Consider the following 11,761-nt stretch of genomic DNA (forward strand, 5'->3'; position numbering starts at 1 on the left):
TGAGTTAAAGCAGGTTCTTTCTCACAGGTGTGGTTGACTTTGTCTAAAGAAGAGGGTTTTTTTGGGTGGGGGGAGGTGGTTGTTAGAAGTTGTAATAAGAAGTTTGAGTACAGAAACAGCGTCACATCACAACGTCTGAAATGACACTGCCCCGATTTGCACCCGCCTGGTTAAAAAATCTACCTTTGAATATGCAGAGTATATCTTTAATTGCATCCCTCTTATTGTACTATGCACCATTATACCTTATAATTCCCTTGGTTAAGTGTGCAAGGGTTTTACCTTCCTAAATGTTGTGGGAACGGACGACACAGAGGCGGTTCTAGATCTCCTTCCTCAGTATAATTAAGCCTTTCCTGGGGCCATACGTTAGTGCAAATTAATTAAATTAAATTTGTGAGGAGGTCTAACTTTAAGGGGTCACTGTTCAATACTTAGAATGTGAAGGAAAAAAATCACGACTTATCTCGGGTCGGTAGATACAGTAGTGAAATCACTGGCCCCTTCGGAAGGTCGGAATGAAATCGTCTCTCCCTGCTGGCAGCATGCTCTCGCACCCAGAGAGCGGGAGTGAAATCCATCTGGGCACCCCCGTCTACCGCAGACAGGGGAATTAGTTCTCGGAGTGTTTCTTATCTCTGGGCCCGCACGCTCCCTCCCGCACTCTCTGACTCTCCTCCAGTAATGAGTATCCTCCCAGTATAGTTCCTTGTCTCTCCGGGGAGGGGGGGGGCAGTAAATCCGCCTCTGTCCTTTGGATCAGAGGACTCCCAGTTCCCTGGCTGCCAGCCCATGACCTGTGTGTTTACCCCCCCCCCCCCCCCCCCCCCCCCCCCCCAAACTAAACAGGAGCTGCTAGCACCCCTCTCTCCTACCACGGGGGCTAATGCTCCTCTCTCCTCCTCTCTCTTCCTCTCTCCTCCAGCCTCCCCGAAAGGCCCCAAGCTCCTGATGACGCCCAGCAGGGCAAAGGTAGGAGACACGGTCCGCATCACCGTCCAAGGTTTCCAGGTAGGATCTCCTGGGGTAAGTGCAGGGGGTGTGGCTTTGAAACCGGGGCTGTGTTCAGCTGGGAGACGGAGAGACATGGGCATGTGCAGTTAAGCCTGTTACTCCCACCGATTGCGTCTATAGTGACCGTTCTTACAGAGCAGGAAATATGCTGAATGGGTCTGCCAGATCAATAGGGAGTCTGAGAGTTTTACTAATATCAAATGCATTATTATTATTATTATTATTATTATTATTATCATCATCATCACTACTGCTGAGCCTCTTATCTAAAGGTTTTCCACATCAAATGCAATAAAATCTGATGTGTAAATATGAAATCACATGTGATAAGCACACCATCTCACGCAGCTGAAACTAAAAGATGCAGCGCAGTGCATGAGAGTGCCACCATTTCTGGCTGGATAAGATTCTCCTCAGGTTCTGCGCCTTCTCTTTCTGCCTGTTCTTCTCCTGCTGAGGAACTGCGGAAGAAAGGTGAACCGCCATCACTGAATATCTGAGTTTATTCATGACCTCTGTGGCCCTGAGGCTTTTCCATATGCCGGGCTGATCTGACTAAACAAACGAGTATCTGTCTTTGAGCCAGCAGCTTTTTTCTTACGGCACATACTCTTTTCCATAGCGACTAGAGAAGGATGTGGTGATGCATATAACAAAGCCAAACAGAACCAGAAAATGGCAGCATATGAGCAGTATGCACCTAAAATGTGTTTTTCTGTCTGTCAGGCAGGGAGTTTGTTTTTGTGTGGCTATCACCATTGTACAAAAACGTTGAAGATAAAAATGAGTTTCCAACACAAATCAGTCTAAAATGAGCCCCTGTCTCTGTGGCAGGAATGAGGCAGCACTGGCCTCTGTGGGCCCTGTTTGAGTGAGGAGCGGATTGGCTGAATCCTGATGGAACCCAGATGGACCACAGTTGCTTTGTTATTGTGTGTCAGATGAACCACAGCAGGGAGGTGGAGGCCTATTTTGGATTTTTTTTTTTATATTTGTTTGCTGATTTTATTTTTCAAAATGTTATTTGAAAGCACCTTTGGAGCCATGCTCTCGATCCGGCAGATGTATACACGTGTATTTCCATCACAACTTTCCGTATATTTAAAGTACAGCTTTGAATAGTGTTAAGAACGGTGACTATAAACAGGCTTGACTGAAATATGCAGCTAATCTGGGCCTTCTGAGTACAGATCCCAAACGGTAAATGGTTTAAAACAAATCTCTTTGTTCCTTTGCTGGACCACGGCCCTGGGGTTTCAAATTTAGACAATGTAGATTGTTGTAGTTATGACACAAATCTGGCCTGTCTTACTCACAAGGACTGAAAGAATATCCCCTTCGAAGATTTATCCAAATTTGGTGTGCAGTGTCAAAGGTTTAGTTAACAGCTTTGTGATGCTTTTGGTTTAATCCTCCCTGTATTGGTTAATTCAAATGCAAATTTAAAGAATGTAATTTAATTCTGCTCTCGGAGACCGATGGGGATATGCGTCAGGCAGGTCCCTCTTCCTACAGTCAGTGAGGGATCTCACTGGGACCTGATGCAGTCAGTCTGTCCCCAGTCAGCAAACCCATTCCACTGCCATAATGGAGTGAATCAGGAAGCAAAGTGCCTCAGCATACAGACGCTGGAATTTCATACCGGGTGTCTGATGGGGCACACAGACACCGTGCCCACACAGTCCAAGGTTTCATGGTTGCATGGTCAGTAATCAGACCAAGCTCTGCCCCGCCCAGAAAGAGGCCGTGAGTGCATTTCACACTTACGGGTGGATGTGGCTGAGAATTTCTCCTCTCCCTGTAGGCACTGCATTTTTTTTCCCTCATCTGTCCTATAATAGGCGTAGATTTCAATCCATAGCACACAAATGTGGGAAAACCTAAACTTTTTTTTTAACACAATGAGCACTGATTTCACACTCGTTTCCTCAGAGAGGCGACAGGCACATGAGCACGTGCCCAGCTCGCTGTGACCTTTCGCGTGTAATCCATCACTGAGATCCCCCCCCCGCCTTTCAGCAGCTCAGATAAACGGCAGTGCTCCCCCCCGGATTCACACCCAACAGAGAATAACAGCCCCATGTGTGCAGTGATCATCTGTGATTTGTCATTGTCTTTGAATAACCTTTAAATAACCATTATCTATCATAACTCTCCCCTCTACTTTAAAAAAACAAAAAAAAAAAAGCCAAGTGAACTGATTTCATGCTGTTGTCTACATTCAACATGAGTTTGTCCAGCAGGTGGCGATGTTGGAGATTCAGTGGTTGGAGGAGGAAGCCCTTGTTCCACACAGGGGAAAATCTGGCAGGTCCAGGCATGCTGTCAGAGCGGCTCTGCAGTTCATTGAAATGCACTCAATCGGCAGCAATGAGCTCAGGGTGATCAGCTGATCTTGCAGACGCACAGGGTTGTGTGTGCAGGAGTGCAGGTTATGCAGGATCAGAAATGTCCTCCATTCAGCTCCTGCTTCGGCTCTCACTGTCATGGTGTCTGATCCATTACAAAGTGCTAATTCTGTCCCTGCCGCTCCCCCCCGCTGCCCCCTCCCCCGTCAGAACGAGGTGTTTCCCGAACCCCTGTTCACCTGGACCCGTGTTGGGGGGCGGCTGCTGGACGGGAGTATGGAACGGGACGGGAAGGAGCTGGTTCTGGAGCGAGTGCCGGCCGAGCTCAACGGGTCAATGTACCGCTGCACGGCCCAGAATCCCCTGGGCTCCACGGACACCCACACGCGCCTGATTGTGTTCGGTGAGCTGGGTTTGGGGGGGTCACACATTCACCGCTGGATTCAATGAACATTTGTCTGTAAAGACAGTAAGTGCATGTTTATTTGTGTGTTGGTGTTAAGCGCAAACGTTGATTGAATCCAGGGGATAGTCCTCTAATCCATCGGGATTCAATCCAAACAGCCAAGTCATCCCAGGGGACAATGCAGCTCTGCTGTAATGGGGTGCGGGATTAACCTGGGAGGGATAAATGTAGTTTTTTGTGGTTGATTAATCGTTTCCCTTAAGATGAGTTTTTGATTGAATCCAGGGGGGGTATTTGGAGTCTGGGTGAGAGAGACTGGTACAGTACTGAGCTTTGGTGGAAAAAGAAGAAAATTAATATTTGTTGCCAAAAAGTTCTGGAGTTTTGGAGCTGCGAGAAAATGGATGTCAGCATTTCTCTGAGGGTTCACAAGCAGTTTTCTGTGATGAAATCCCTCTAGTGCCCAAGCCGCTCTCCAAAATGAAGTGGGAATTAATTTAGCTGAATTTTCAGCAATGAATAATGCATACAATCTAAGCGCAAGATTAATAAGTTATAGTATTATTAAATTACTCCATAAATCTTTGCAGGAGCACATGTGAGACTGTCGTGTGATGGGGTTGGGTGAACAACAATTCCCACACACACGGAAAATCACATTTAAAAGCACTTACTAATTAAAGAGCACTGCTGAACACTTCACTGCTGTTTAAGATGTGTGTAACTTTGATGTATACACACTTCTTCCATTCGCTGACAGTGTGCAGTGTGTTTCCAGGGACACTTTGGGGACATTTAGACCAGGGTTCTTGTTTAAAGATGATCAGGGAAGGTCAGAGCAGGACAGCGGGAGTCTGAGTGGTGACTTTGTTGTTACTGATGAAGCAGGAGATAGAGGAGATAGTTCACTGATTCCGGCAGCGCATCTCGCCTCCCTGGACTCTAATTTTGCCCTGAAGCTCTCTGGACTTACAGACTCTCACTGATCTACCCACACGGCCGATACTGATTAAATTAAAGACAATTGAACAGCTCAGGGTTTTACTGAGTGACCGTTGTATCAGCAGTCTCACACACACACGTGCAAACACATATAAACACAGGGAATTTCAGACTTTCCGTTGCTGCATTAGTCTCGAAAAGTTGTATTTCTCTAAACATGTTGTCTGGCCTGATGTCTCATTTTGAAATTTCTTCTGCAGAATGAGGTAAAACATATTTCAGAATAATATTTAAGTTTTGCCATATATAAGACATATTATATAACACATTACATTATATATACATAAAAAGTTTGGTAATTGGCAGACCTATCATCTCTGCCCTGAAGAGGCGTTAGAAATTGGCAGAAATGTAGGAATTTTGAGGAAGTCCCAGGAGACGGTAGTTTGGCTGTGCAAAGCACCTGTCACTCTGAAGAGATGTCACCATGGGGACAGGTCTGGTGCATTATGGGTAATGGCTGTGTAAGAGTCCAGCACTGTCTGTGGCTGTCTTACCCCTGTGAAACACATGCCACTCGACTCAGTCTGGGCCGAAGGAGGTCTCAGTCACAGGTGGGAGCAGCGCGTGACAGGAACCGAGCAGCCTTACTACCACCATCCCCACCTGTGATGGTTCCAATCCCAGCTCTGCGGCATGGGGGCTGTGGAGCTGGACTTGGAACCAGAGGGTTTTTAGTTTGTTTCTCATGTTATGCAATGTTTTACTCTTGAGCAAAAAGCCTCAACGGCGTTTCCTCAGCAAAAATAACCATGAAATGTTAGATGCATTTGCTGCCCCGAATAAGAGTGTTTTGAAACAGAGGTATAAATATCGATGCTGGTTATGTGGTTGGTTTGGGCTGCCCTCTGGCCTGGCAGAACTCAGAGCTATGCAGCGCTCACAGACCAGCCTGTGCGGGACTGCGGCTCTCACTCCCTTTAGGGGGGGCTTGCGTGTGCTCTCAGCTGGCCCCTCCAAGTGTTGGCTTTGCAGTGATGCTGATGACCCACAACTCTTTGCATTACCGGTGGAAGAAGCTCAAGCCACTTTATCTGTGATAAACAATATGCAAAGAGATCAAAAAAAGACATGTGCTTCCCCTGAATGCAAACAGCAGTACATTGAAGGTTCATGTTTTCTATCACCGTGATAAATTAAGTGTATCATGTACGGTCCACGCTAATTCATCATTTGAGTGATGTGTTTTGCATGTCTTATTATGGTCAAAAAGTTGCTACTTAGCTGAACTAGCTTCCTGTCAACAGTACATGAGCAGTAGTTATTATAACAAGTTGTAAGTGATTTATAGGTAGCTAGCTGTGGCATAATAATTAGCTAGCTGACTAAAATACTAGATACTTATAATAATCAGCTAGTAAAATAATTTTAAGCAGCTATCTTTAATAACTAGCTAGTTAACTAGTCAACATGGTATTCCTGAGGATGCCATAGCAATCTGGACTTTTTTTAATCTTAGTAATATAGTAACCAAATGTTGCTTACAGGCTAATGGTTGCCTGTTATTGATTGCTGACTTGAATATTTTTCTCTCTTAAAATGCTTGCAGGAACCAAATGTGTGATCTTATTTGAGCTGTGCCTCTCCCCTCCAACAATTGTCTTATATAATATTGTAGTGGCTAGACTGAGTAAGGACAGGGGATGTCCCAAAATGAAAATATTAAACCTCCCCCCCAGTTACTAATCTCCACCTCAGTAATGTCAGAAAGCATTCATATTGAAGGGGCCTCTGGTGAACAGGAGGGGAGAGAGGGGGTGGTTTGGAAACAGCCAAAGATAATACAGTAAAGTCCACAGTGAAGCACAACTCCTACACACTGCTAACTTTACTTTAAACTTAGTGCACAACTCACAAAAGAAGAGTGTGTGTCTGTGTGTGCACATAACACACACCTTACCTCTATTCCCACCTCATGCTCCTGGTCTTCCATCTGCTCATATATCATCTCTGCCTCTTACATTTCATCCTGTCATTTGTTCTTAAACTCGGGTCTTATGTTCTAATGTTCTAATGTTCTCCTGTGTTCTCCCTCCACAGAGAACCCCAGTATAATGAAGCACACTCAGAACCAGAACAGTAAGTATGAGGCTGTAGGAAGATCCCATGATGAAGGTCTCTATGGCTCGTTAGCATACAGGCACTACCTAGCTATTCACCTGCTGAAATGACCTTGTTTCAGTGACAACAGACAGAGTACGGTGCAGGACTGACCTCAGGTCAGTGTGAGGGTGGGCTTTGGAAAGGAGGATGCAAGAAAAGCCTGTCCTCTTCAGCACAGCTGAGAATCCTGGAGCCTGGTAATTAAAAAGGCTGGTGCGGTTGGGTGGCGCTGCCCAGATAAGCGGCATTAGCTCACTAACACGCTGTTTGCGACAGGAGTCTTATTGTTTGGAATTACGTTCTTTATCTTGTGAGATGGAGGCTTATGCAGGCCGCAGTCGCTGCTTCAGTACATAGCGCACGAGGACAGCACGCCTCCTGTGTTAGTGCAGAGGGCCTGCACTGAATGCAGCCTGCAACACGTCCCCGGTACCGCAGGGAATGCGACACATTGATACGCTGCAGCTGTTTCATTCAGTCCATTGCCATTCTCACATATAAAGATGAAGGACTCTCTCCCTCTCTCTCTGTTTCTCTCTCTCTTCTGTGCGCTGTTCTCCCCCCTTTCTCTCCCCCCCCCTCCCTTTATCTTCTTCTGTGGCTTGTTCTCCCCCCCTTTCTCTCCCTCTCTCCCCTTTCTTTCCCGCTTTCCCTTTCTCTTCTTTTGTGCCTCGTTCTCTCTGTCTTCCTCTACCTCTCTCTTTCTCCCTTCCACTCTCTTTCACTTCGCTCCCCCTCCCTCTCCTTTCTCTCCTTTTCTTCCCATCTCTCTTCTTTTGTACCCTCCCTCTCTCTCTTGCTCTCACTCTCACTCTCACTCTCTTCTTTGTCTCTCTGTCTTTCTCACTTTCTTCTCAGTGTCAGTGTCAGGCAGTCTCTCTCTGTTTCTGAATGTGTAAATTTACATATGTAAATTCTCTGTGGAGCCGGGAGCAGGTGTGGAGCAGTACAGGTGGAATAGGGTCAGTGTGTAGCCGGTGCACCAGAGACATGCCTCCTGTGCGAGTCAGAACACAGGTCCTATGGTCAGGAGAAAATCCCTGAGGGACCGGCCAAGCACAGGGAGTTAACCAGCCATCTAATTAGTTTCCCCCTCCCAAAAAATTATAGAGAACTCAATTGTTCCACATCAGATTGTCAGTGTCTTTTAACAAGGCAGTGATACTAGTCAATAGCTGCTGATCCTGGGGTGTCTTTGATGTAAAGACAGGTGTCCTCTTTGATTTGATTGGAAGAGGTTTGTGATTCTGCGTGTGCAACGGTGGTGGGGGAGGTGCAGGTGGGGCAGTGAAAGGCTGGCTCCACATGCAGGTGGCACACAGGTGGCACACCTGAGATTCACAGAGAGTGGAACAGGGAACTGGAGCATGTGAAAGCTCCATCAGAGCTGGTCAGAGCACTGAGCTGTGTTTTATTCATTTTGCCGCTTGATATCGGTGTATCGGTGTATATGCACACGTGTGCATGTATAAGTGTGTGTGTGACTGTGTGTATCGATGTGTGTGTGACTGTGTGTATTGGTGTGTGTGTGTGTGTGTGTATGAATATGTGTGTATGGACATGTGTGTGCGTTTGTCAGTGTGTACGGCTGCGTGTATTGGTGTGTGTATATGACTGTATGTAGGCACACATGTGCGTGTATTGGTGTGTATGACTGCGTGTATCGATGTGTTTGTGACTGTGTGTATCGATGTGTTTGTGACTGTGTGTATTGGTGTGTGTGTGACTGTGTTTGTCACCCTGTAGATGCTGCCTCCCACCTGGACGTTCTGGGACTGACCGTGATGGCACTGATCCTCACAGTGACAGTGGAGCTGACGTGAGCCCCCAAAACCGTGCCCCTCCCCCCCACCCCCCCCAGTCCACCCTTCTCCAGACGCCCTCCTGTCCGTCCGTCCCTCTGTCCGTCAGCTTGGAAGCAGCACCGTCGCCAGAGAGCACCCCCAACTGTTTTTGTACAAAAAGACAAAAGAAAAAGCAACGTATGTAAGAAGAAGACAACCCCCCCCCAGTCAGCCTCCCCCTCCACTGTCCTGTCTGCTTGTCTCATCTCTGCCTGTCTATCGATAAAAACCCGTTGTTGAAAAAGGAAAGGAAAAGGACCTGGGCTTGGTTTCATTTCTCCAGACGTGAAACACTGCTTGTTTCGTACAGTTGTCTTCGGACTAATAAACTGCAGTGGCGTGGGCAGGCCCACCGTGCTCTCATTCCCGATCTCACGCAGACCCTTGTGTACTCTATGCAGACCCCAGTAGACACAAGGCTCGCCTGTCAGAACACATCTCTGCTCCTTTGCCCCTCAGTCCTGTCTTTTTTTTTTCTCCTCTTTTTGTAAACTGATAAAGTCGGAGTGGACAGGAGGATTTTTCTCAGTGCTGTGAAACTGGTTTCATTTCCCAGGTAGAAGAACACAAGATGCCCCCCCCCCCCCCCCCCAATCTTTTTAAATGTATTTTTGTGTACACCCCTGTAAGTATAAAGTTGATATAAATGTTCAGCTTTGGCTGTTGGGGAGGGACACAGAGTTTCTGCCTCACGATTTTCACAGCTTCTGCCCATACTGTACTGCTCTTTCCTATGACTGTTCAAGGGACTTCGATCTAGACTAAGAATAAACACTGAAACAACAGCTCTCATTCCTCCACTTTCCTGTGTTCAATATCTCACGTCCTCTGTGTGACAGATTCATGTCAGTAGACACTGTTGGGCGGCTGTCTATCTTTCAGGGTCATGGTGCATGAGACATTTATCAATTATTTCCCAGTCTCCATCAGTGGTGAGAGTGGGCCTCACTCAGCTGACCTGTAGTTCCATCTTTACCTGTTACTCATTTATAGTAAGTGACCTGCGTTGTGTACGATAAGTTATTCTTTGGCAAAATGTACCACAAGTTTCATGTTTAGACGCCATTCTGACCCCAGCTGAGTGTATACAGGGTGTTACATTTTTCTTTTCTTTTTTTTTTTTGGTCGCTTTTTTAAGTCAGCGGTATTAAAATGGGGAAGGTGACGTGGATGTTTACTGTCATGTTTAGAATGAATATGACGTGCACAGATGTCCGCTGTGAAAAGAACTTTCACATCACACCCTTAAGGCAAAAGCTAAAAAAAAAAACAAAAAAAACGTCTAAAAATTTGAATTCAACATGAAAGAATGCGTACTGATGCAATTAACACTTTTGTGACGCCGCTCTCATCGACCTGAGTGTGTTATTGAAATATCAGTATTATTACATTCATATAAATATTAAATATTGATATAAATATTGACAATTGTTTTTGTGTTATTCCATTGTTTGTATTTCCTGTCAGGTTTGCTCATGTCTGGTAGAAGGTAAAGGGTAAAGTAAAGGTTGCTGCGTACTCATGCACAGACGCTTTTCAGTCTGGAGATTTACAGACACTGTGATCTGTTTCACTGAGACCTGTATAACAGTATCCCATAGCCCACACTAAACCCAACCTCAAACTGAGCTCTAACCTCAACCTCAACCCAGCCACTCAACACGTCTTAGCCTGTGGTTACTGAGGGAAATCGTACAATATAATGCATGTCCTGCAGGCATGCTCCTCTAGCATCTTGCCAATACTATCATGTTCTCTCTGTATCGGTCAAGGAAAAAACAGTTGCTCTTCAGTGACAATGTCCAAACAAACATGGGCAAGGACCTTTGCCATACAAGAATGGCATAGTGAAACTGCATTGTAGACACCTGAAAGTCCTCTCTCAGCCGACATGAGCTAAAGGGACTATCATGTACTCAGCTGCTCAGCATTTGACCTCTCGTATTGAGCGAACTGAATGGTGTATGTGAGGAAATCGTCGCTGGAGGTCAGCGTGTGATGATATCTTTGAAACCGTTTGCTTAGCTTGTGTGCTTGCCTCGCTCACTCCCTCTCTCCTCTCGCTGAAAGGAGAGCAAATCCTCTTTCATATGAAGAGGAATTGCCATTGGAGTTATTTTAGACACGTCTTGTATTAACGGGCTACGGCTCTGGCGGTAGGGAGTTGCACAGAATTGTGGGATGTGTGAGAGAGGGAGGATGGACTGTACTCATAAGAGGTCCTCACCCTCTCGCCTGCATCTCTGCTGTTCTTCAGTTCTGGGCGGTTTGGGAAAATAATGAACAAAAACAGCGTTTTTTGTGCCTGCTATAACTGCTGTGGTTCTTCAAATTACTGGCCTGAATTTCTGATTTAGATTTCTTTATTAACCCGTTGAAATCTGTATAACACCATCATAAACGAAAACATTTTTTTTTATCTGTATTGAAAATGTTTTCTTGTACTACTTTAATCACTCCACGTGACAGTGACATGTATTTGCCTTTGAGTCAACACTTTAAGTCAAACAGAACATTTTGCACATGCAACAGAGATGAGCGTTTCTTTATCTGTCGCTTGTGTACCTTTCCCAGCAAACAGCTGGCACACCTTCCCCTACTCAGAAGAGTGGGACAGAGAAGGGGCTCTGTGGAAGAGGCCAGTGATGAGGATGAATCAGGGATATGAACAAAGATAAAACCCCAGACATGAGATGAGTCAAAAGCACTCATAATGACCATTCGTATGCAACGCTTACTTCAGCCGTTCATAACAACAACAACGCCGCTTACTTCAGCCGTTCATAACAACAACAACGCCGCTCTAACCTGTCATTGAGATGTAGAGGCATCTCTTCAAGGCCTCTTTGGTGAGCTCCATACCAACAAAGGTTGAAATTCTCGTTCTGGAGTCAATCTGAACACTTACCCTTTCAATGGATATATATCCCTCTGTCCCTCGCCCACGTAGTTTACCTGCAGACAATTACTCACTCGTCAACTCATTATATAAACTCTATTCGGACTGTCCAGCCCGTACAGCGGTGACCGTGCTGTATGTTTTA

The 11,761-nt window shown here is 45.9% G+C and overlaps 1 protein-coding gene across 1 annotated transcript in view; it reads left to right on the plus strand.

Moving 5' to 3' along the window:
• LOC118779259 (immunoglobulin superfamily member 21-like) overlaps nt 1–8,731 on the plus strand; it is a 180,115-nt gene extending 171,384 nt beyond the window's left edge. Inside the window, exons 7-10 of the mRNA XM_036531263.1 lie at nt 926–1,026; nt 3,573–3,765; nt 6,811–6,849; nt 8,620–8,731. Coding sequence (XP_036387156.1) covers nt 926–1,026; nt 3,573–3,765; nt 6,811–6,849; nt 8,620–8,696 — 410 coding nt within the window. The 3' untranslated portion in view covers nt 8,697–8,731. The remainder of the gene's footprint in view (nt 1–925; nt 1,027–3,572; nt 3,766–6,810; nt 6,850–8,619) is intronic.
• The last annotated feature ends 3,030 nt before the right edge of the window (nt 8,732–11,761 follow it).

This window comes from Megalops cyprinoides, chromosome 6 (assembly GCF_013368585.1).
Source record: "Megalops cyprinoides isolate fMegCyp1 chromosome 6, fMegCyp1.pri, whole genome shotgun sequence".
Classification (NCBI taxonomy): domain Eukaryota; kingdom Metazoa; phylum Chordata; class Actinopteri; order Elopiformes; family Megalopidae; genus Megalops; species Megalops cyprinoides.